At 40.7% G+C, this 27188-nt stretch overlaps 1 protein-coding gene across 2 annotated transcripts in view; it reads right to left on the reverse strand.

The window, feature by feature from the left end:
* Positions 1–27188, reverse strand: part of GAS6 (growth arrest specific 6) — a 290215-nt gene that overhangs the window by 16924 nt on the left and 246103 nt on the right. For both annotated transcript variants that reach the window (XM_085622736.1, XM_085622737.1), the window contains exons 11-12: positions 12269–12433; positions 4152–4320 (exon numbers count right to left, since the gene is read on the reverse strand). In XM_085622736.1, coding sequence (XP_085478862.1) covers positions 4152–4320; positions 12269–12433 — 334 coding nt within the window. The remainder of the gene's footprint in view (positions 1–4151; positions 4321–12268; positions 12434–27188) is intronic.

Below are 27188 nucleotides of genomic sequence, written 5' to 3' on the forward strand. Positions count from 1 at the left end.
GTCAAACATACTAATAAATGGGTATGAGCAATAGGCCCACAAATTAGTCTGAGGAGCAGTGGCGGACTGATATGTTAGTTGATAAACCAGTGCAAAATGTGCCACACTAATTAAATATAAATGCATCACTAAACAGTGTGTAAAAACTAATTCTGTGAGTCATAAGAGTAAGAAAATGTATGAAACACATACCTGGAGAATTGGAAAGGGAATATGTCGACTATATATAAATTAGAAAGAGAATTGACACAGGATGACTATACTATTGGGGTTCAAATTATCTCAGATTATATAATGCACAACTGGATGTAGGTGCAATCTATCAGCTATACCAGAATCACTGTTGACCTCGCATTGACTGACATTCCATGCCAATGTCTCTGTGTAGATTAAAAAGAAGTGGATCTCTGTATGAGGAATCCTAAATAGGAGAGAAGACGTTGCTCACAGCAACTCAAATATTCAAAGTACTTTCTAGCCTATTCAACTCAAATATCGAAACTACTTCCAGCCCATGTTAGGAAGATTTATCATAGTGTTATAAGAACCGACAGTTATTATCAATTTGGTTAATATCGAAAGTTGACAACAGATCTGAAAATTGCACAAGAAGGAAATAATCAAGTCCTGCCAAACAGACTTTGTGGAACATAAATTGCCCAAAAAGTAGTGGACATTCAAACTTTTCATTTTGTTAAAATATTATTGTTGTAAGTATTGTATTCAGTATATATTTTAATGATGTTGCTATTACAAAAAACAAAAAGTTACTCTTACAGACAATATTCTAATATTTCTGTATATTTGTGAAGGTTTTTTCAAGCAAACTAATCATTGAATTCACAAAATAATATCTGTAATATCAAAAAGAGTAATGTATGAGAAAGTTTACATCTGTAACTTTTTACACTGAATGTCGATGTATGCAAAGGGCATACTTTTACGTTTCCAAGACCCTTCCTATCAGAGATTTGCAGTTTCTATAGTTTGTTCAAGCACATGTGATAACCATAGGCAACAAACAAGCCTTGGCTTACAATGTTTCTTCAATGTGTACCTACCAGGCGTTACTTGAAAAGACAAAAACATAGATTAAACACAAACTGGGTATCAAGAACATATATGCATATTTTTTTTTCAATTGTTGTAGCTAGAGAACTGTCAGCATGCACCTTAACCAAATGTACAGTAATTAAGCAGCTGAAATGTCCAACAAATGCTTAGTTGGTCGTGGTTATTCAAGGAGGCAGAGCAGCCTCTCCCATGCTCTCCAATTTAGAATTTATATTTGAGTATGCCATTAATGCTACAGATCTGATGCCAAACTTACAATAAACAAACGATCGAGAGTCCATTGAGCAAGTCTTTTACTCCGAACTTCTGATCAGTATATAATGTCCCAACCAGCCAACACGTGTTTGGGCAAGCAGTGCTACCCAATGACTTTGTCAGGGCTAGAGAAAATATATACAACTAATACGTTTCCTGATAACAATCTAGTGCAATCTTTAATAATTTTGTGCCTTCCATCACCAAAAGCACATGGATTCTAATATTACTTTAGGGCATTCAATAACCGGTTCAGTAAAGAGCAATGGAATATGTATATTTCACCATGGTGTTGTAAGGTATGTCTACATCTGTATACAAGATTAATAAAACCCATATGGCTTCACAAGCCTACAATCTAAATTTAAATTATAAACAGACTTAAAAAATGCTTGACTAAAAGATTTTGCTGCAGACAATTTCTTACTGCAGTCATTGCGAACACTCATGAAAGGTATGTGTAATTATCTGGGAAATTGACCTTAATCCATGTATGGAGTCTATTTGAGAGGTGAAGAAAGCCTGGTATCATGCTTATGTGTGAAGATGCAGTCAGTGAGCCAAAGAATGGTTCACTTTATGTTTCGCTGAGTGGCCGCAGCTAAAAGTGTCATTTTATCCGTTCTAGCTTGCCCTTATTTTTCAGAAGTTAAGGGGAGAGGGTTGATGTTGGTTAAGTATACTCTATAATTCTATTCTATGTCTTGGCTATGTAGCAAATAATTTTATAGTGTTAGGTAATTAGCATACCTATCTAGACAGTCAAGTGTATCTAAGAGATGAACTATACGAGTACAAATGTAAGCTGTCTTTGTGCTTCACATAAAGTGGCCCATCGTAAGACAAATTTACGTTGGTAAACATCTACATGGAAGCTGTATTTAAATTTTATGTAGCCACCAACTGAAGACAAGAGTCAGTGTAATGTTTACTATATGCCAGTAAATACCAATTAAAAAACAGGTCTGCATTCTTTAACTAAAGACTTTCAATTTCAAAATTGCTTCTTACAAGGAGATCTGAATGCCTGGGTGAAGACTATTCCAGATACTACACTTAAAAAAATCACAAATGATTACAGCATTCTATGTTTCAGAAACCTGAAAGCAAGGCATTGTAAATATGGGAACCTCACCTGATGACACAATGGCCTAGCCAACAATTTCATAGATAGTGAGCTTAATGTTTAATGCAAGCTGTAACCCAATGGTGTAATCCAAGCAGGAACTGGAAGAATACCCACTAAGATAACCTAACACAGGCCCTCTTAGCCCTAAAAAACTCAGTTCCTGGTACCCTACAAAAAAAGCTTTGCCCACTTAGGAGCAAAGTCCTTGATCAGCTGGTCCTTCTCAGCCCAGCTTAAACAAAGGCTAACAAAATATATAACAGCTGGTTCCAGAACGATTTCCACATGAGAAAATTGTACATTGGATCAAAGGTCAATCACAGCATTCCCACCATTACAAATAGGCCTCAACTCGAAAAATAGTAGTTCTTGAAAATCAGCCCAAGATATTGAAAAGGAATGTTCCAGATCTACACAAAGGTAGTGATCCCCTCTTGTCCTTCCCGTCGCTAAACCTGTGCTGTTTTCTTCTTTTCCCTACTCCTTCAATGGCTTGCTACATGCATGGAAAAAATTGCAACACCGTTTTTTTCCACGTGTCCATTTAGTGCAGTGAGACTGGCATACCAGCTGCTACTTTGTAATATCACTCTAACCTTCCAACAGAATAATACAAAACATGTCAACCTTAAAAGTATCATCATCCCACAAAACTTGTTAAATTCTACCTTTCTCTAGTGGCTCAGCTTATCACCGCCTCATCAATGGCTGTCCTTTCAAAGGCATTATAGCCCAAAAACGGAAAATATGCATATAAAGAAGTCACTCTCGAAAAACATCAACAGTGACCCCAAAACACTACATTTGCAGATCCAACTTGGCCCTGTTCTGTATCAAAGAGATATTTCACAATAAGGCAACTACAAAAAATTCCAGGCGTTTAGAGACAAACAATTGGTTGAGCGGTTTTGCCTCTCTTCAAGGTATGACAATGTTACTAAATACCAGAGAAGAGCTGGCCAATGTCTGTGATCAAAGCCAATCATGCATGTGGTCTTCTCTGCAGCATTTGAGATCACTCAAAATCTGATATTCAACCAGCTGGCTTACATCCATGTAATCGGAGAGACTATCTTGGTATACATACTTCCCTAAACGTTTCCGCCAACAAGTCTAACCAGCACCACTTCTCACCAAAATAAGTTCTGTCTGTGTGGGAGTCTTATCTTGGAAGGCTGGGACAGTAAGTTGTGTGGAATGGTGCAGGTCTGTTTATTACTGCTTACAAGCCTCTCCAGGCTTGCCTTGTCTGCACTGCTCTCTGAAATCGGGAGGCGAAGAGAGGGAGATCAGTGGAGTGGAGCCAGCTCGTTTCCCACGAACCCACTGCCTCGCTTAGAATACACTCATGTCTTGGAGAGTGGAATAGAGAAGGCTGCAGCACTGCGTCAGACCAGAAACAGGAGACATACTGCAATGTGGCACATTGACATTACCACTTGCTTGTAACAGATTATTAGCCATGAATAAAGAAATCTTTGATTAATAAAATGCGTTCCAACGTACCAACTGGAAAGTAATGGGGGAGGCATTTATAGAAAAATTAGACTCCCTTGCATTACATTCCTAGTACATTAATAATAATTCAGCACACACTTTCTCTTGCTCTGTGCTTGGGTCACTGTCACCTGTGTAAAACAATAAAGAAAAATGGAAGCAACAGCCAATGGAGACCGACCCATATGCCACTTACTGTATCCAATATTGAAAAAAGCAAATCCTTTGCCAGGGTAGAACGATCCTCTGCCTGCAACGGCATAGCACTGCATTTTTTCATGAAGTCTTACTGTCTCCTGAGTAGTGCTGTCCTCGCCATTCAACCAGTTCCAACCTCTCATGCATCCATCGAGCCGAGGATTTATCTGGAAAATAGAATATATTAAAATGGTTAATGCTTGTTTAAAACTACTCGGTTTCAAGAAACACATATTCTAAAATGCTTAATTCTGGCACATACAGATTAATGCACACATTCCTCTGCATCAATTCTACATGAGGTTGTGGAGGGTACAGTCATGTACAAGCGTATCAGCATTTATAATGAGGATATGTATTAAGTAAATCTACATTGACATACACGTAATTTATCCAAAATTTGAATTCAGTCCCATGTACAACTTGTTATGATAAATCACCAAGGACCACTATCAGGGAGGATCCCAAGAAAATGTATACATATGGGTCCTGGACAACAGAATGCATCCATTTCAACAGGTATCAATCCCTGCACATTGCCTAAATGAACCAAATGACCAAGTCATATCATGGTAGTTCAAATTACTGAGGTGATCGGGACAAAACTGGGAAAAAGAAAAGGGCATTTAAAAACAAGAGAGATATTTGAATTTCTAGAAATAGGCTGAAACCAGGCAAGGAGAGACAGGAGCTCACGGCGTAAGGTGAACATTGTAGATGTAGGTGCATCTGCGTACATGCCGTAGGGCTAAGTTTCAATTAATATCTGTGAATGTTTGAGTAGTTTAAGTGTGGCTTGAGGAACTCACTATCCAGTTCTGAATGAGAATTACATAATGAGCGGCCGTCACTGCTCCACCGCACGTTTAAAAAGTCATTCTAGGATAACCGTAGATGCTACTTAATTGTTTGTGGCATGTCATTTGTAGCATAAAGTGATTATTCTACAGAATATTATAGCCAAACTTAGGCATGACATGTTCTCAGGGGCTGGAAGGGCCTCTGGATCTCTGTAAAGGTCTGCCCCCAGCCTCTTGTGAAAGGATAAAAAAATCTCACTGATCACAGGCTGTATTGATTCTCACTTTTGAAACTCACATTTTCTCACTTGAAATGCATATCGGTTTGCATCATGGTGAAAAGAAAGAAAGCCATTTTGCAACCCAGGATCCATGTGCATCCAGAGAGTACAAACGTATGCATATATTCACCCTTGAGCTCCCTGGTTGGTCTCATTGATCCTCTCTGGTCAAGCGCCTTACACTGTTTGCCTGACTTACATGTCCTGAGGTGTCCCATTCCACCAGGATTTTGAATAGAATACCAATCAAGTAAACTTCACCATTACAGCAGTTGACATGTCTATTCCTTTCAACTCCATCAACACCACAATTCAAGGCCTGACCAGAACGTACATACAAATCTATTCCAAGAAGGAAAAACTCAAACCAAATGCACATGGGCATACAAAAGACTTCCATCCCAGAAGTGTCAAAAAAGACCACTGGAAAAAACATCCCTCCAGCATGTCTCCTGAAGACTGGGAGCACTGATAACTTCTTGCAGTGCCCACGAATCCTCAATCTATAAAGTCAAGAATGCCTTTTCCTTCAAGACCATGTCAGAGAGAGATACTGGAAACAAAGCACTAGCCAATGCTATTAAGCACTGTGTAAATTTGTCTCACCTCCTATAACCACTCACTCAACAATAATGAAGTCCACTAGCATTAAACTCTTCTCAATAAAATAAATATCCACAACACTGATGATTCTGACACCAAAGGCAAGCTTTCATTTTCCCAGTACACCCAATACCTTTGTGGCATATCTTCTAGCCTCTCAGTTGAGGCCCTAATCAACATCATTAACGCCCTAAATAGGCTGTGCTTGGTAATTACATTTTCACCTCTTCCTTCATCAACCCTTTATCCTCTGCTAACTGATTTTAACCATATTTGGACAGCCCCTAAAAACTGACCAAGCAATTCTTGGATAACCTTACCAATTACTGGTCCATCACCCAGCTCCAATTCCTGTGGAAATCCTGGAAAGCAGTATGGCCATGCATTTCTGCAAACCACACTGACAGCACTATCTCATTCAGACCGGTCACTCAGGCCTTTGTCCCTGCTGCAGGACAGAATGTCACTTCCCAAAAAATGAATGACATCTTATAGATCACAGATATGCGGGACCTCTACTAACTCTTCCTTGATCACTTGCTACTTGGCATTATCAGCAAGTGAGCAGAATACTCAATTTTAAGTCACTAAGCACTGTCCACAGTGAATTACGTCGACCAATCCTACGTAGCACCATGAATGCTAAATTACTTATTCTCTCAATGGAGAAGAAAGACACATTGATTGACTACATGACAGAAACTGATGAACCATCCAACTTGCCCAGCTGTCAATCTTGATTAAGTGCTCTTAGGCGATCTCTGACTTTGCACCCTTCTACTCCTCCTCAATCAAAAAAATAAATAAAATAAGAGTCCTACTTACTGTCATAGATCCTCTAGTGTTTGGTTTTTTGTGTCATTTTCGTTCCAGTGCTTTTCAAACAGTTTTGCTTTGTCTAATTATGTCTGTAGCTTATTTATTTGAGAGTTTACATATCAATCACTTGCAAAACTCACTAAAGCATTGTGAGTGCTGTTTATTTATGTGAGCATTGTTTACTTCTGTGAGAGCCAACACTGCTCAATGAGCTCTTTGAGCAGAATGGTCTTCAACCAGTATTAGATAACACAGAGGGGTCGCTGACCTTTTTTATTCTTGTAAGCTGCATTTCTATGCTAATTTGGGAGCAACAGTAGCTCTAGCAGTCAGCAAATGTGTTCTGATTTTTATTATGCTAAACACATAGTGTCATAGTGAATGCGAAGAACCACACACCCTTTTATACAAAGCTTGCCTAGCGCTAATGCCTCAACGCGACAATAAGGTCAGGGAAGCTTGGGCAGCTGATATAGCACAACCACTCACAGATGACATCTGGAAAGCGTGTTGCAAACAGATTAAACTAGTTTCATGTAACCACAGACAAACTATTGCAATTTAAGATGCTTAGGAGGACTTTTGCCAGTCCCCAACAAATGGTCAGGATACAGAGCTCTTCGTTTAATCACTGCCCTAAATGTAATTTGCTTGCGGCAACATTCCTTCATATGACCTGGTCCTGTAGTATAATAAATGCTTATTGGCAAGAAATATACAGACTAGTGTAACAGATGGTGGGGATACAATTAGCAGCTTCCCCTTTAATAGCTTTGATGGGTTACGTAGATCAGTTACCCAAAGGCACACGCAGATTCATAGCCGTTTAAATGATGTTGGCGAAGCGAGAAATTGTACTCCGCTGGGGCACTAGGCAGAAACCCACAGCGAAGGGTTGGCTCAAGAGCATGTCATACTGTGATACCACGAGCAAATTATACGCAGAATTACAACCACCAACATCGCGACCCAAGGATATTTGGCAACCCCTTAGGGAGTACCTTTGAGTACAAGGGACATCAGATTCGCCACCTAGTCAAGGACGACAGGGTATTGACCAGAAGAAAACTCTCTGAGGGGTGAGGTAGAGGAGCCTGTAGAAAATGCGAATGCGATCTGGGGACTATGATCACACTGTGCTGTCCACTGGGTTATGAGACAGAGAAAGAGGGACTCATGTAACGCATTTCAAATACTAGCTAACTATATCCGAAAAGGGAATGTTCCAGCTTATATGTGCCTATTTTATCAACCGTGATACTCTTCGAACTTGTGTGCAATGTACCTGCATGTCTAAGTGTTATGGCTTTATGTATGTTGTTAATTAAAAATGGTAAATAACCACACACCCTTTATGTTGATGTCTATGTTTCTAGTTTAGCAATAATCTTTTGGTGGCAGAGAGATCGGTTTATCTCTTCATGTATCCAAAACAGCAGGTAATGTAAGACATTTGTGACTTATTATTATATGTTTGTATGCATGTGTGCATATGGCACTTCTGTATGTGGCCCTAGCCAGAAAGCAGCAGATTGCTTCACATGGTCACAGAAACCAAAATGAGTAATAGGAGAGGAAGCTATGTTGTGGAAGGTTACTGCATTGTGACATAGCGTTCTTTAAAGAGGTGATACTTCAACTCAGGATGCAGGTGATCTTATGTCTTTCGGTCCTGGATGAGACGTACTGCGGCATGTAGGATGCCCCTAAGGAATGACAGTGTGGTACTTGGGAGTTTATGGAGTATGACATTATGAGGATCCAGCTACGTGAGTACGAGGGCTTGAACAGCATTTCTGATGTTGGTTTCTGGAAGAAAGTTAGACTTTCTTTAGAGAGTAAGCTTGCACTGGGCTATCTCTTTTTTTTGGCAATGTTTCCTTGAGGGTAAAGTGGGTGTCAGGGAAAATACAAGTGACTTAGCATTCGGTGAACATTTGGGTTCGAAGCCCTCAAGGAATACCGTACCTGATGGGAAATAAAGTTCCTGGTGTGTAATAAACAGGGTTCAATGTTGCTGCCCTTTCTTGATAAGGTCGACATGAGGAATTTGAATATTAAAAGTCATGTAGTTAGGCCTTTTTGCCCAACTCAGATGGCAGGATAACATTCTTTGATACTTCATTATACTAGGATGGGGGGGGGGGGCATGTCACTCCAGGTCATGAGGGACACTAGTCTCCAGTCCTGAACTTTTACCAAACAAATCACTAATTTTATGTGTTCATCTCATTAGTTCAATGGAAGCAAAACAAGATGATAACACCCAGAAAGCATTAGCCTATCACACAAGACCCTAGACTGGAAACAGTATCTGTAATGGCCTAGAGGGAGATGGTCACTCTAATTATACCTTTGTCACTTAGGAGTTATTTTGTAGATGTTTATACAGGTAGAGATTTGAGATCGACCCCGAAACCCAATGCTCGGAATCAGTTTGATCAAACAAAAGATCTACATAACAATACGGTAAAGAAAAAGAACTACAATTATGTGGATTCCTCAGCGCATCAACTAATTGAGGTATGCAACTCTGGATGATTCTGTAAAGTGCAAGTGGCGGCACCTGGAGCAGAGGAAAATCACTAGATGCTTATCTCCTTGAAGAATCGGATACCAATGCGCTCAAACTGTATAGCAAGGTGTTGATGGGAAATGTGAATAATAAAAACGTTATGTGTCATAGATGGAACCATGAATGGACTGCCAGTGAAATTAATCCAAGACGTATAAGACTTCTCCCATTGACCAACATGCATCGGAATGATAAAAGCACAAATAACGGTGATACTGTGGCTTCTGAAACATATGAGGCAGTCCTACAAGTACCTGATTGGACACAAAAAGTATACAAGTACCGGATTGAACACAAAAAGAATAAGTTGTTTAAGAAAAGCTCTAACATGATGTTATATTCTACAGATGACAAATATTTTGGTCTTTATCCAGTAAAGGCACTCTGGCTGCAGAGCATAAAGCTCCTGAAGGGAATATCGCTCATGAAATGCGTTAATTAAATGTGAAGAACATTGCACATGGTGCCGTAGAGTAGGCTTCGTAGATTTAGTAAGTGTTGATAGGAAACATATTCATTTTGAGAATGTCAAGATAGTTCAGATGGTCCCGACACGTAAGCCATCTAATTCTGCTGCCCCAGGCAGAGGTACAATTGTTATTTTGAAGGGATTTGAGTTGACAGGGAATAACGCTCTTGCTGGTTTCCCATTCAATAACTGACATTGGCTTTTATTCCAAGAATTGAAAGAATTAAAAAAATCTTACCTGCTCCAGAAGGGCAGTAAGAACTGCCTAGAGAATTAGCTTTTACCTGCTATTTTGCGTCTGTTGGCAACATCTTTGCAAGAATGCTACTGGAACAGCTGTATGTCTGAAGTGTGACTAGGAACATCATTCCTCTGTCTCAGACCAGATTCCAAAAATTTCCTGCCAACCCAACACCGTGCATGAGCTTTAACAAAGACAGCACAAGGAGGTTTAGCACAAGATGTTTTGTCCATGTACTGTTTTTTGTTGATTACACTAGAGCACAGGATATTGTGGACAGCTGTTATATGGAATAAATTGTGAAAGGAGTTCATCCCACTTGGCCTAATAAACTCCATTAGTAAGTTTTATTTTGAAATATGATCTACAGTTAAAACAAGCACAGTGAGTGCTGAGAAAAACAAATAACGTGTAAAAGAGGATTACGGCAAAGTAGTGTTTTGGCTATCGATTGCCGGTATGAAATATCAGATTGAATATTTATTGCGTTTGTATGGTTTTAGTAAATTGTATGTGACCTATGAGTTCAAATAATAAATACATATGGCAGCCACTTGTTTATATTTTCTGTAGTAGGATAAGATAGTTTCCTCAGTCAAGTTTGTAATTCGAAAGTTAATCACAATTGCCACATTCACCTCTTCTTCAATACATCTTTATCATAAAACGAAGTCTTCAGTCGCATACTGGTTAGGGGACCCGATTTGGTACCCTGTAGGTCAAGAGTGCCTATCACAGACCGTCAGAAAACAGGCTACCCTGATAAGTGCTAAAAGAGTATGGCCTGGTACGTCCTTAATTCCTCTTTCTAACTTTACAGTACTAGCAGGAGAGGCAGCCCAGATCAAATTTAGAGTGTGAAGTGGATCACCTCTACAAGATCTGATGGTCCATATGTCCATGATGAAGGTTTCATGGAGTCAAAATCCAACCTACATTCCAGAAATAAATTGGTACAGCCTAGGAGACTAATGTAAAAAGGCCAACTAGGATGACCTTTATACGGAGTAATAAAACATTCACAAAGTTCGAGTTGGAAGCAATTATCACCTGTAAATCCCCAAATTCTACCTCGATCAACACACAACACAATCAAAGAAAGACCAGCAATAAAGAGCAATGCAGAGCAAGTTTAAATATCTACCCCTAAACTCATCAGAAATGAAGACTGCTCATTCACCCCAAGAATTTCCGGAACAGAGCAAGCAATCTTTTTAGAAAAGAAAAACAAAAGTCGACCAAATCTTCTGCTTTTGTTGCAATCAAATTATGTCTCTTGTGGGTGACACAAGTATGGTGGTTGCTGTGTTTTGCTTCAACAGTCTCTACTACCTATTGGATAGTTCTGCTGCGATTTTACAATTCTAGGGCCATTTGTTGAATGCTCTTCTTGCTAAAATCCATACCATAATAAGTTGCCTTCTTTTCTGAATGAAACCACACGCCCACCTATTCAAACACACAAGCCACTGACCTTGCAGTCTTGTGGCCTAAAGAAATTCCCCCAATTCAATCATTCATGCAGACTAGGGGGCTTGAATCTGGGTTTCTTGGTTTCAATCAGTTCCCACATTTAGGCGCTTATTCTTAACTGGGCACTAAGTACTGGGGTAATAACACAAGGTGGTAATAATATTACAACATGCAGGGGGTGCAGTATTTTCTCATGATTCCAGTCTAATGAAACAAATATGAGCTACAATGTAGAACAGATTGAAATAAAGCACGTACTACATCACATGTTTTTTCATTTTTTTGTACTTCTACAATCTTTTGCCGGTAGCTTTCCCGATGCAATCCAGTGTTATTTTGTTGCAGAAATCCTACGGAAAAGGTCAAATAAGTGTAAATCCCATTCGTACACATTTCTATTATTTCCACTTTGCTCTATACTGTGTGGGTGCGCTTCAGCAGACATGAATGTTGTTGAACCTCTGATGTATGTGTTTTACTGTAATTACCAACTGCCTTTTACAAAGTCTGTGTAGTGTCAAGCATGCACTCTTGCCAGGTGGACACCCCTATGTTGTGTTTGGAATTGTCCATGACATAAGCATTCTATTAAATAGAAGGCTCTGCTGCACGTGCCGGGCACTTGGTGCATGGAGACCAACAAAGCACCAGCAACATCTCCCAGTCACCGTGTCATTCTTTAAGTGGAGCAAAACATGCTAGACGTTTTGTTTCACTTGGCCTTTTTTTGCCATGGCTGGTGATTGTCATGCCTGTGGCCACAGTAACAGTCATGCATGCAATCCATGTGTCTTTGTGAACACTTACATGTGCATGTACCAACAGATTTTGATCACTTTAGCTGTAGTACTTACGGGTAGGTTTAGCTCGTTGTGTTTGAAAGGAATGCCTCCCACTGTGAGATTCAGCTGATATAATCCCTTTTCAAGGGTGAAGAGATCTCCAGACACTGCTATTTTCATAACAGCTTCCTTGTTCACTTTTATGACCAAACTTCTTTCCAGCTCCTCAACAGAGATCTGAGATCAAAAGAAAGGCAACAAACGTCATTAAACAATATCAAGAAAACGAAAATTTCAGCACAATGATGCACTAAAGAAAAAAGTATCAACATTTACGACTGCAGCGCCTATTTTCATGTGGGTTCACCACATTTACGCTACATTCTCCCGGTCTGCTCACACACACCGCTGCACCCCTTCAGTCATTCTCGGTATCCCATTTGATCATTTTGTTGCCATCCGTTGCCATTAAGTGCACACTTATTGGTTCCCTTGACCTCCTGCACTAGCCAAGTAATGTTCCACAAAAAGTTGCGATTCCATATTGTGGGTCACCTTTTTGCCCAGGCCTGTTTTCGGTAACAGTCTGACCGTTGATCCAGTGACAAATTTTAATTTTGTTTTTACCTTCTTTGACGGTGGCCAATAATCACAATATGTCAGCTTTTAAGCACACCCTTAATACGGAATAATCACTAGATGATTGGCTTAACACTTGCTTCACGTGTTCGGCGCGTTATCCGTGAATTATAAGCTTTTCTCATTGAACATAGGGTAGTAGTGTGCTTCTAGACGGGATTGAACAACCTCGGAGACATTATTTTAGCTTTTCAAAGAAGGCGCTTGCAGCTCCAATTTAACTATTCTAAGACGGCGCTTGCAGCACCCAGTAACACAGTCCTTTCTTTATGTTTCACCACCAATGTATGACGTTGCAATTGGGCGGCACTGTATCTTTGACACCCTATTTCAAGATGGTGACCACGCGTATCATTCGTGACTGCTTCTCTGCGTTACCGGACGCTTGGTGCTTAGACGGATTACCACTATCCGGTAAGAATATTCGATGCACATTGCAATCGTTCATGTGCCTTACGCTTTGGGGTTTGAGGAGTGTTTTTCAACATTGATTAATTAACGTGATTATGATGTTAGATGAGATCGGTAGTTTTCCCAACCAATGTTGCAGCTCACGATCATACATTTGTATCATTCGTGATTGCTTCTCTGCGTTATCAGACGCTTGGGGCTTTATGAGTGTTCTTCAACATTGAATTATTATCATGATTATGATGTTAGGTGAGTTTGGTAGCTTTCTCAACCAGTGATTTAATTCACTATCACGCATTTGTCTCATTATGTCACACGTCCTTGTACGACTTATTCCATGTATAGTGTTTGTTTACTTAGATGCTTATTATTCTTATATTCAGGTTTTTCCACTATCTCACACCTTATTGCGGTGTGCTGTACACATTTTACATTTTGGATTGGATTCTACTAATTCCTACAATGACTCAAGTATATTCTTGGTGAGTGATATTACTACTATAGGCATGCACGTTATCGTTTTTGCATTTTATGCTATATAGACATAGAGTGGGGTCAGGAAGTAGTTTGTTTAGTACTCCCTCCCCTCGGTACGACCTATACTACATACAAAAATTATTTTCAGTGAGTGTTATCAGAGTCATTTTGACTTAACATGACTATGCGTCCCAATTAAGCATGGAGTTTTAACTATAGGTCCTTGAATGATTCTTTGTATTTGTATTGTGTCGCTGTTCTTTCAATTTCTTTTACTTAGACGCTCATTATTTCCATTTAGGTTTCTTTACCAACTGACACCTTATTGCGATGTTTTCTATATATAATTTTTCGGACTGGTTATCACACACCAACTCAAGTATTATCTTGGTGAGTGTTTAATTCTCTTTTATTGTTTTTAATTTGGGGCGTTTATTGGACTTGGCATTCATGCCTGAGATACTACATCATTTTTCCACATTTCTTTGCTATAGCTAATCTCACTTCGTTTTTTTACTAGAATTCATGTGTTTTACCTTTGACTAGACCACGGAGTTGGTCATTTGATGTGATGCCTTACTTGGATTAATGCACTGGATTGGTGGACTATTCGATTACATTTTGAGGTGGGTTAAGCAGCACACAGTAGTTGTTGATATGATTATCTATTTGTTGTTTAACCTAATACGCGCGTCATAGCCGTTATCAATAGGCTGTTAGCTTTTCTTTAAGAGATCAGTTTCTCCAATGTTACGACTAAGAGCACATTATAATTTCTATGACACACATTTTTATTCAACTTACATCTTCTTATAATTCTCTCTAACTTCTTTGACTGCTTCGGGTGTATACGTGGCTATTCTGATCTCACTCCTTTCCCTTAAACCTTACTCATGCTTGGTCACGTTGGTGTTTCCATTGATCGGGTCCTCTTCTTTTTCTTTTGTGACTTTGCTTCATACAATTAGGGAAGCTTTCTTTAACCCTTTCTCTACTGGACTATATTTTTATTCTGACACATTGGTATATACTATCATCAAGAGATGACTCAGTCTTCCATCTCTCTAAATGTTCTTTAATTTGTTTCTTATTGCTTACATGTATATATTCCTTGTCAACAGCCTTGAAAAAGTCAGTGTACCCATATAAGTACAGACGAAACACGTGTTGGCTGCCTTGGATATTGGACGTCTGTCTGAAAACTGGTCCTCAATTAATAAAGAGGAGTTTTTTTGGAAATCTTTGCCAACTTCTGCATCCTGTCCGGTCATTTCTATCTGTGAATCCTCCAGAGACTTTTTCATTTACAACCTGTACATTTATCTCAAGGAATTGGTCCTTAGACTCATTGGATAGACTCCTATACTTATTCCGTATTAAGGGTGGGCTTAAAAGCTGATACTTTCTTAACATGTGTACGGACTAGTCGACTCATCGACTTGCCAACAGCACTTTTGGGTAGTAAGTGCTATAGCTTTACCAGTACCCCGCCATATTAATATTATATTGCCTACACCAATACATAATTGCTTTATTGTCCTTAATAACTTTGTTCCATTGATGTGCGGTTCTTCACCCATTTTGGGGAACACTACTACCTCATTTATATTTGAATAATCACAATATGAAGTTTATAGTGAGGCGGTCCCATTAATCTTTCTGAATTATATTTTCCAAGTGAATTTTGTAGGTGGGTTTCGTAACTGAGTTGAAATGCGACATCAGTGAAAATGGATGCAATTGATTCAGGATCTACTTGTCACTTTTGAAAACTGTTCGCAGAAGGATAGTGTGTTAAAAATGTAAATTGGATATAACCTTACAGAAATTATAGCTGGAATGACTAAAACTAAATGTTATGGATTTAATATATATGTTACTCCTTTTACAGGGCTCATCAGCGGTTCACAATAACATATTTAGCCCTTTGAGAAGGAATATTCATTGGCTGAATGAGGGGCTGCCATCCCCATCTCCTAGGACCAGCCCTACCAAACCACACTTGAGCCACCACCCTCTTCCCTCTTATTTCCCCCCTTCACTCATTTCCGCCTCCTCGTGGACTGAGGCTAAGTTTAGGCACAGGCATGGACTGGTGGCCTAGACTGGGCTATCCTTAGGGTCACCACATAATTTAATAGCTGGATTAACAGAACAACTCATTAGAAAAAGTGACATTTCTGCAGCATCAAGATGAAACATATGTACATGCATAGGTGCGTTTATGCACATTTTAGGTCTTGTGTTTTTTAGCCAAGCTGTCAAACAGACATATGTGTCTCTAATATATGTAGAGTACCTAGGGCCGACCCTTTGAACCAATGGCTTTTTTAGCCAGCCTCTTTCTGCCACTGGCTTGAAACTTTGCCAATCACACATTGGCCCAGCCCAAAGTAGCATTTCTCTCTCAACAATTACTATTTGCTTTTACGATTTATCTTTCCACCTCCAGTGGATAGTTGCCATTTAACTGCACGAGGATCTACTTTACCGCAACAGGCCTCTAGGCTTTCAATGTTTGTTCCCATCCTCTTCCACTTTCCTACTTATGTCAGCTCCTACTGCCCTCCCCCTGTTTTTGTAAGCCTTGATCTTCATTTCTCCTGCTCGGCTCCCCTCTCGTTCCTGCCTCCTGCTCCACCCTCTTTCCTATGTGTGCTGATACCCTTATCTGTAATTGGTACCTGCAGCTGCCTGTCGTTCCTCTTTCACACCACTCCCTCCTCCCCATGTATATCATTCACACTCATGCTTATCATTTCCCTCCTCCCCATAATATACAACTTCCTCTTGTTCCAATATCGACTGCCTTCCCTCTTTCCTGTATGTCTTACTCTTTGTCCCACTCCGCACCGCCTCTTGTTCCTCACGCCACGCCTAGCCCTCTTTTACAGTGCAGCTTCCTTGTACCCCCACTCAGTCTTCACTCCTGCCAGCTTTTCATTCATTTCACCACAGCCAAGTCTTTTTTTTAATTCTTTACAAACAAGGGGCATCTCCAATATGACAAAATAAATGTTTCCAGCAGAAAAGAATGGTAGGGGGGTACGATTATTTGCAATGCGCTCTGGGCAAGTACTCATGGTGGTGTTCTTCAGCCTTTTTGCACTCCAAGAGAGGGGAAAAGGGCTTGGACTCTGATCAGTGTAACAGGTTCATCCATGATCTTCAATCATTTACAGAAAAGACAGACCTGATGCAAACACTTTAAGAGTTTCTAAAAGCAAGACATGAACACTTCCCAAGCATCAATATCATTGATCGACTCAATAAAATATGTAAGACAAGAGTACTGAGTGATAAATATAAATTATTGTATGACAGAATAAACCAATATGTAGGTTTAAAGAGACACACCCCCTATAACAAAAGTGAATTGTCAGAAACATAGTTACAAGTATGGTGTGTAATGAAGATTGGTAAATAAACGTCAAACGCTCTACTGAGGTCTCAGATAGAGCTACAATTGCTCACAAGAGTGATACAATCTTAACCTCTCCGTTATACCTATGCGCCTTACTGCAAAGAGAAAGACCTATGTACCCTTCTAATGAAGAGTCACGGGAGACTGCAAGACCATCAGGAGAACACTCTTTGTGCTTCTCAAACTCCAAGACCTGCGTCAGTACGAGTGCTGTGTGGCTCCAAACCAGAGCCTAGATGACATTCTGCCTGCCGACCCAGGGCTAAAATTAAAAGAAAGAATCTCCTCCACAGCAACTATGTGAGTTGCAAGCATCTCCTGCTCACAGAGAGAGTCGGACTTTCTCTGGTCCTCTTAATAACCTGGTGTGGCTCCTTTTGAGGACTACTAAGCCCAACACATAGATTACAATACAACCCTATCTGAATTTCACATCGGCCTGGTCTAGTTTACGGTGAGGTGATGGGGGAAGACGAAATAAAATTGGCACTAGCAGTAGGGAAGACACATCATCAGTAAAGAAAGCCGATATAAAACAAATGTATGCCAAAGTACATCCCTCCCCCTTCCATTGCTGGTCCCTCAACCTGTCATGTAAAGGCATGATTGTAGTATATGAAAACTAAGAGGTGCTTCAAATGAAAAACTCCAAGGAAAATGGTTCATTTAGTATCCACAAGAACAAAATGGCGCAATTTCATTTTTATTGACTAACTCAACTTACAAAGCAACTTATTACAACTGGAAATCCTCGAAGCATAAGTTAATCATCGTCAAATTACAGAGAGTATACCAGGCCCATAGCCAGTTCAAAAAGCAACCTCCACCCCAAACCACTTGGCTGCAAACAGTGTTCATGCATTATTTCACATCGATACACTCAACCACGTAAGTATACCATGCTTCTCAAATTTTGGACCATTCGTGGGGCAGCCTCTATCTTCATGAATGTTCTTTTCCGCTAGCACAAACAATCCATGGCCTCTTTCCAGGTTTGTATAGCAGGCACAGTTCCTACTCCCCACAGTTTTACAATATTTCACTTTGCTTCCTTCCAGCCTACATTTACCCCCAGTCTTGGAAACATCGGGATCCCAGCATCTCCCCACATACTTAGTATACATCATGCATACTCACAAAAATGTTCCTAGTGGCCATACAGTTTGGTCTGTGATGTGACCGTAGGCCTCATTGATGCTGTAGGGTGGCGGTTAGGGGTTTGAGGGTGGGATGGGGGTAGGGTAAGCAAAACATATATCTAGTGCTGGCTCAATTGCATAATGGTAAACAGACAACCTAGGACTCATCCTGGCTGCCCAACTTAAACACATTGTGTGATCCTAGGTAATTGTTTAATTTCACTTTCCCTCCTTTTTCTTCATTATCACACTTAAAAGGACCTCAAAATACAGGAGTTCCGGATGTGCTCTGTACAAAACCTTATCCTGTGTTTGATTTAATTAACTATAATGTTGTTCATGTATAACCGGAACCCAGGTTACCCCAAGAGTGCACAAAAAACTTACCTCTTAGTTCACTATTGGTATTGTTGTTAGGGTGCGGAGAAGAATGGATTTTTTCTAAATTATTGTTAGAAAACTATCACTTTAAAAAAACTCCTCAATGCACTCATATAATTTGATGTGCTAAGGTGAAAGGGTTCAACATTTTAATAAAATACACTTTGAAATTTGAAGAGCCTGTCTCATAGTTTTACATATTTCCTAAAAGATGTCTTTAAAAATGGTATTCCTAAAGTTAAGTGGTGTAGGACACCTTATTTAAATCTTTTCTTCAACGAGTCTCTAAATAAATGCTTGTCTGTTTAGCATCTTTTTAATGGTAGTGCTGAGTTGAGTAAACAGCAGCCCAGTGCTGCTGTCAACAGATGGCTGCATTTTAAGGTCATGAGGACCACATGCGGCCCTGGGCCATACTTTGAGTACCACTGTTATATATCATTTTGTAGTGATTTCAATCGACTGTCCAGTAGTCGATTCAGACAGTCTTGTGTTTTCTCCCGGTAACGCTGTATGTTTGGGCATGCCCATACTATGTGAGAGGAGACAACCGGCTCATATAAGCCCCTAAAGAAACCGTCAGAGTTAGCCTTTAGCAAAACGCCAATCGGCCTGCAGCATTTGATATACTAATAATGGGGATACACTAACAACCTGTTGTTGAATCTTAATTTCAGAAAAACCAAGGTGTTCTGCTTTTCGAGTACACACAACAAAATGCAGCCCAAATTTACTTGGCGGGCCAAGGGTAACGCCCTAGAATTGGTGTAATTTTACAGGTACCTAGGCGTCCAGTTAGATTGCCAAAAAACCTTCAAAACTCATCTTTCATCCAGACGAGCCGTAGCAAACAATCTCTTGTTTGCATTCAAAACTCTACAGCAAAAGACACAAAACAACTCGACACACCACGTTCTCTAGGTTATCAGCGCAGAAATTCATGCCTTTATTATCTTACTGTTCATAATTGCTAAAAGGGAAAGATCATGTGATCATAAACACACTACAATAGATCATCTTCAAAAAATTCTTTAAATACCACAGCATGTCTAGCAAGCCCAAATCAGGCTTCAGTTTGGCCTGCATCATCAGAGCCCAGTAACGAATGAGGCTTAGTTAAACAGTGCTGGAGGCTGAGATTGGCTGCAGTGAATTCGCTTTCACATCAGTGTCGGCTGGAAATTAAAACAAGCATTTGCAATGCAATAGGTCTCGCGTTTATAAGAGTTTGAGCTATTGGCATTGTAAAATTACAATGCCTTTTATTTATGTTTTGGTTTTAAAACAAATAAAAGGCATTGTCATTTACAATGTCAGTAGCATAAACTCGCATAAAAGCAGTGTGTGGAGTGCAGCAGTGTGCGGCGTGCAGCAGTGTGTGGCGTGCAGCAGTGTGCGGCATGCAGCAGTGTGTGGCGTGCAGCAGTGTGTGGCGTGCAGCAGTGTGAGGCGTGCAGCAGTGTGAGGCGTGCAGCAGTGTGCGGCGTGCAGCAGTGTGTGGCGTGCAGCAGTGTGTGGCGTGCAGCGGCATGCAGCAGTGTGTGGCGTGCAGCAGTGTGCGGCGTGTAGCAGTGTGCGGCGTGCAGCAGTGTGCGGCGTGCAGCAGTGTCGTGCAGCATGCAGCAGTGATTAATGCAGCAGTGTGTGGCGTGCAGCAGTGTGAGGCGTGCAGCAGTGTGAGGCGTGCAGCAGTGTGAGGCGTGCAGCAGTGTGCGGCGTGCAGCAGTGTGAGGCGTGCAGCAGTGTGCGGCGTGCAGCAGTGTCGTGCAGCATGCAGCAGTGATTAATGCAGCAGTGTGTGGCGTGCAGCAGTGTGCGGCGTGCAGCAGTGTGGCGTGCAGCAGTGTGTGGCGTGCAGCAGTGTGCAGCGTGCAGCGGTGTGAGACGTGCAGCAGTGTGCGGCGTGCAGCAGTGTGAGGCGTGCAGCAGTGTGAGGCGTGCAGCAGTGTGAGGCGTGCAGCAGTGTGAGGCGTGCAGCAGTGTGAGGCGTGCAGCAGTGTGAGGCGTGCAGCAGTGTGCGGCGGCAGCAGTGTCGTGCAGCATGCAGCAGTGAGTAATGCAGCAGTGTGCAGCAGTGCGTGGCGTGCAGCAGTGTGCGGCATGCAGCAGTGTGTGGCGTGCAGCAGTGTGAGGCGTGCAGCAGTGTGTGGCGTGCAGCAGTGTGTGGCGTGCAGCAGTGTGAGGCGTGCAGCAGTGTGAGGCGTGCAGCAGTGTTTCGTGTAGCAGTGTGCGGCGTGCAGCAGTGTGCAGCGTGCAGCAGTGTGTAATGCAGCAGTGTGTAATGCAGCAGTGTGTGCAGCAGTGTGTGGCGTGCAGCAGTGTGCGGCGTGCAGCAGTGTGTGGCGTGGTTTGTAAACAACAAGAAAAGCGGACATCAAAGGAAGGGTGGGAGGGAACGAGCATATCGGGTGTGAGTTATAACGAAAGTTAATTGTTGTAAGGGGGGGTGCAGGAAGTGAGGCCGAGCGCGCGCTGGCGAAAGCAGTCTGCTGCTTTCAAGTCCGATGCCAGATGCCAGCTTCGTGCTTGAATGCCTCACATGCACTGGCCATAAACCGCATTCCTAAGGTCTTGTGCCCCTTAATAAATCTCTCTGAATGCGTGAGGCGGCGCACGCGCAGGAAGTAGCTGGTGGCAAATGGAATGCGCGTGGTTGTGCGCGTAACCGCAACCCAATCCGCCTCAGAAGCCTTTGGGAGCATTTTCTGAAGCCGCTACATAAGTCTCGCTGAGCGATCGCTTACGCAATAGCCAGGCGAGATCTAAAAACAGGCTCACTAAAAGATTTCACTGCACTCTGTCATCCTACACTCAATCATAACTCTGCATTTAAGGATACATTGCACATTCCATGGAATACACTGCCTCCAAACGGATCACTAACAGGGCAATCATGCTTTTATCACATACTTTAGACAAGGGGGCATTGCTTATAAATTGCATGTGTGGGCAGTATTGCCATCGTAGGCAGCCTGGGGCTCACAGCATTATCTGAGTTTTCACTTCTCTGCATTCTGAAAATATGATTTGATGCTCATCCGCCTTGGCATCTTCCCATCCAAGGACCTTGTCCCTTCCGGGAACAAGTTCTGGCCAAAGAACCAATGCAGCCTTTGCGGATATACCAATGAAACCCTGCTCCACCGACTATGTGTTTGCCCAGACCTGCTAAATTACAGGTGAAAGCTCTCACAACAACTTTAAGATCTCTACAAGTTAGGCCATGTCGCCCAACAGTAATAGCCCTACTAAGTGCGAATCCAGTGCAATCATCATGCAGGAGGCTGTGGGGTTTCTCAACTACGTTTCCAAGTTGCTGGATAGGCACAGTATCTGAACAGCAGGGTTGCTCAAAACTGACCTGTTATCAGAGGGATTCCTTTCATCAGCATTTTAACATCGCTTTGGTAGAAATTCAGCCCAGTTTCTCTGTGATCCTGAGATTATGCAGTTACATTAACGCATTAATCACTTTATTCCTGGACTGTTTTTTTTTTTTTTACTTCCAGCATTTACCACCTCAGTGAACCTCTTATTTCTTTTCACTGATTGACTATTTATGTAAATAAATGCATGCGATTGAGATATGGCTGTTCTGGATTGGTTTACCATTCCTAGTACTCAACGCTTCAAATAGGCTTTTATCCTTTCATTGATTGCTTTCCTATGTCTAATAATGTATATTGAAAAGATTATAATTAAGCTAACAATATAAAAATACTGCTTACTGCTTAGTCCTTTCAATTATCAATTGTGTCATCCTGGAGCAGTATGACGTGGGCAGGATGTGTAGCTGTATTAGTCGGAAGCCAGAACGGATTGCCACTTTTCTTTTGGTTGCAAGTGTTTCCCCTCATTCCTCCTCCTCCAAGTCCCACAGGTCTTCCTCCCACCTTTGTTTTAATGAGCACATGATGTCAGGAGAGTTGTCCATTACTTTCTTAAACATATGGGAAAAAGCTTTTTCGTGTAGGGGCTCACCAAGAATCTAATCCTTCACATGGGATGATTCTGTAAGCTATGTGCCCCTTTGTATATGGAAAGCCAATGTATGGCTGGACGTGCATATATTTAGAAAGTTCTGATTCTTGCATGTGGTACTCCAGCAAAAGTGCACTGAAGGAAACAATTTTCTCTTCTGACCAGATATCCCCCAGCTTGCTTATGCCTATTGAAAAGATGCAGCTCATCACAAGTTCTGGTGAGAATACTTTCTTCTTCTTTAACTTAGCATCTTAGTACAAACTGGCCGGGATGCAGGATTACTTCCAGCAAGGTTTGGAACATACAATCTACTTTTTACATGACATTCTATCTGCTTCTTACATTACTCATATGAAACTTCCTCTAAGCACATCCTAACACTATGTTGTCACTCCACCGAATGGAGCTAGGTTGCCCAGTTCTGATAGGGCATCACTTTCCCACAGGGGAGTGTTCTCCATGAATATCCCCTCCCATCTCAAGAGTCATCTCTTGTTTGACATCTCTTTTCTCAAAATCATGTAAGACATGTGAAGGCTTATTCAGAGAATAAGTTCATTCCTAAATATTCTTCGTGTGGTGAAGAAATTCAGCATCTCAAAAAAAGTGTTAACATTTTCTTACTGTTTTGCAGACTTTAGGGTCAACTTGCTCAGCAAATTTTTGATAATCTACTGCAGAAGAGCACAGATCTATCAGGTTGATTACATGCCCCATTTCCAGTGGTACACACCAAGTTATATTCACTTAAATTAATAAAATGTGCATCATTGCATTGTGCAATAATAAGATTACTACTATAACAGTTGCACACTCAATGGCTTAAGCGATGTATGGAAATTCATCTTTAGTACAATAATAAGCTGACACATCATCATCAGAATGTGTCTTATATTATTTCCAATCAAAGTGTTCAGATCCAAAGGGCATAAATATACTGGTGAACTGCAGACTTTTCAAAGGGCCTAGTTTGGAGTTTGGTGATATCCATCAGAAACGTGACTGATATCCCATCCGCCTTATTTCAAGTGCATTATATTCTATAGCACTAGTAGTAAGACGGATATCCGTCACCAGACTCTAAATCAGGCCCAAAATCTTCTAAATAAATATTTTCATGCAATGGAAATGTTTGGTGCAGTAAATGCTTGAAACTGTCTGAACACGGAGAACGTTTCTGATCATTGTTTTTCGAACTTTTTCATAAATTTGACACCCCACTCCATTACATGGTATTAAGAACACTTATATGATAAGTTGATATTTAAGTGTTCAAAATAAACATGTTGACTTGCTTCTTTCAACTTTAAATGTAATGGAATTGTGTACTGAAATGTTATCCTAGCTCGTGCAAGTGATAGAGTGTAGATGTTATCTTGCATCTATCTTTACCAAGTTCTTCCCTAGAAAACGATTGTTACAGTTATTTACGGCTATAACAAATGTGTGACAGTTTCACGTATATGAGAAAAACTACATATGCAAAGTCTGATTTAGATACTGCATCGTAAAAGCATGCAGAATATTAGAAGTACATTTTCTGAATGACAAAATAACATTGTGAAAAGTGCATATTTTAATGCTATGTGTTTACGTGTTTAGAAAATGTCGAAAAACAAAAGTAACTTAGAGAGAATGTTATACTGGCATATGGAATTTTAACTGTGATCAATAGGCGAACATAATCTAACTTGGAAAACAAAAATTAGTAACATGCGCATTGATATTAATGAAACATGCAGAAGATGCACATGGCTGAGCGACAACATGCTTTGCGTAAAGATTATGCTCTAAAATATACATAATGATTTTCAAAAGATGAATTAAAACTGTAACCTACTAAAGAATTTACATGATAATGTACAAATGATACTGATGTACTTTACAAAAAATTGTAGTACCTAATAATGACTTATATTATTAGAGACTTACAAGTAGGCATTGTATTTCATTTAATCTGAAGAATTAATGTACTTTGACACATGTGACATTCGTATTTTAACAAAAGTCTTCGTATATAAGCTGTTTTTCCATTTAGGCCTCAAGGGTTTGCATTCTCATCTAGCGTTAAACTTGTGAAATGTGCAGTTTGAAGCCTATGATAACCTTTTGTAAAGTTTCCATTTGTTTTCTAGCCATCAAAAGACTCTCTTCTTACTTGTAGCTCACTTGAGTGAACTTGCATAAAAATGTGTTACATCTTAGAGAGTATGCCTGAGAATGGACTGACAAAGGATGGGAGCATTGATCCGCCCATTTCCGAGGATGTTATAATTCATTATACAATTGAAATACAGTGATCATAAGAAAATTGGATTGCCCAATTATTCCGGATTTGTATACTTTTACCGATCACATCATATCATCCTATCATAAACAGCCAATGAAACGGAATGATTGGCAAAGTTGATATGTTATGGGGAGTAAACCTGGAATCTTCGGAGTATAATTGTCTAAACAAGGAGGTGGCTCTGGTTGACTTGCAACCCAAAACCTAAGCTGACGTCAATGGAGCAGGTCTTGAGGACAAAGGTGTGTTTAGGAGCGGTTGTGCAATCCAAGTCGACTGACTTAAAAGCAACATTGTAGTGTTCCCACCACCAAACTGTCAACTCGAGTAAAATTAACTTCACCTCGGCAGTCGACCACCTGGCCTTTTTTTTTTGGGCGACCATCGAGCTAAATCTGAAAACCTTCTTTTAGACGTTGAGAGGTCAATCTGGCAGGGATAGATTGAGACAGTGTAATCATGGCTGATAAAGCAGCCAGAAAGTTCTGCTTTTCTCACTACTCTTTCTCTACCTTCCCGGGTACACCTCATAATTTAAGGTTTGGACATGAATAAGTGGCGAACTTCATAGTAATCTGGTTCAGTGTCTTCATGCCAGGCTGTGCGCACACTCCTCCCTGCCGCCTTCCTCCATTTCTTAGCGCAAAACCTAAATTGCATTATTTCCACACCAAGAAAGCCTCGCAGTAAACTTGAAATAGAGAACACAATCACACAACGCAGTTGGAGTATTGGCAACTTCGAGATAAACTATAATCAAGTTTATTAAGTGTGAAAACATTTAATAAAAATGAAAAAGACCAAAACAATTAGAGGTGTCCTAACTATAATTCTCATGAAATAAAGATTTTTTTTAAATGGCAAGGAACTTTTTTCCACTATGGTTTTTCACGTAAAAAATGTCGCAGGAGGCTAGATCGAGAAGAAAATGACACTCGGAAAGACATTTTCAAAATGAATCAGACTAAGCGAGCAAAGATCCTGCGAAATCAACATTGCACAAAATGGAGAAAAATTTGGTATGATGCGAATTTTCGGGGTTACGTGGCATTACATACCGATGTAATAAAAATGTTTGTATAGGCCTACAAAAATACAAAAGCCATCTGCTTCTAACTCCTGGACGATGGCAGACAAAGTGATTCTGGAAATTTTGTTAATGAAAAAATGGTTCAATTACCTAACTTCGACATTTTATAAGGATGTTCCAGATATAACCACGAGGTGGCAGAATAAGCAAACGTCTAAATACATCAAGGTCCATTTACGCAACTGTTGTTTGAAGTATTAGCCAGCAGAAGCCATCGGCATGGTGTAGGAGCTTGGACAATTGATAGATAAATTTGATAGGATGCTCTGAGATATCCGTTACTACTTGGAAGATGTACAGGTTAGTTTTAGGGGTGTGACAAATTGCAAAATTATTTTTAGTGCGAAACTCCCAAAAATGTTGTGGAGGGATTCCATTTTTAATGCGTGTTCTTCAAACGGTCGTATACGTAAAACAGTTACGCTAAATACTGGCAGGAGACTGGTTCACGCAGCAACCCACAGGTGAAAGGGCCACATTGTTGCCAATTTTCCGTTATACGATATTCAGCAACTTCCTTTGCTGTGATTTAAATTTCACACAGGCCGAATGAGAATTTACCTCCCCTTTCTGAAAAATATTTCACTTTCCAGAGGTCACCAATCACAGCTGAGGAGAACAGCTTTCGTTGCCGAAGACCAGCTACATTTAACCCGAGGCCCCTCTGCTTTTTTTTTCAGCCCTTGCTTTAGAGAAAGACTGCAATGGCAAATGCACCAAAGAAATGAGCAGGTATTGTAACATGTGCCAAGAGCAGAATCATTGATGCGGTGGAGCTGAACCAACTGATAGGAGGTTTTTCTGTGCTACCTCTGCCGCACATGCCTACATTTTTTTAGTAATAAGCAATGATAAAAAAAGGCCAAATTAGCAGAAACAAAATCAAGAGCCGAAAATCTGACACAATCTTGGCAAATTTCCGACACATTGCTGAAACAGTAGAAAATGGCCACACAATAGTCCCTCCAACGAGGGTCAGACCCGACAGCAGATGCATGGGGTATGATGAATGGGCAAATCACCCCATCAGAGGTCCCATCTGCAAAGCCAGCACGTCCTGGTGTGAATTCTGCCAGCGACTACATCCATTGCGAGAAATTCTGCCAATGGATTTGCCCATTGGCTGTCAGCAGTTGGTAAAATTCTGTCATTTTTCT

The sequence above is a fragment of the Triturus cristatus genome, chromosome 8, assembly GCF_964204655.1.
Source record: "Triturus cristatus chromosome 8, aTriCri1.1, whole genome shotgun sequence".
Classification (NCBI taxonomy): Eukaryota; Metazoa; Chordata; class Amphibia; order Caudata; family Salamandridae; genus Triturus; species Triturus cristatus.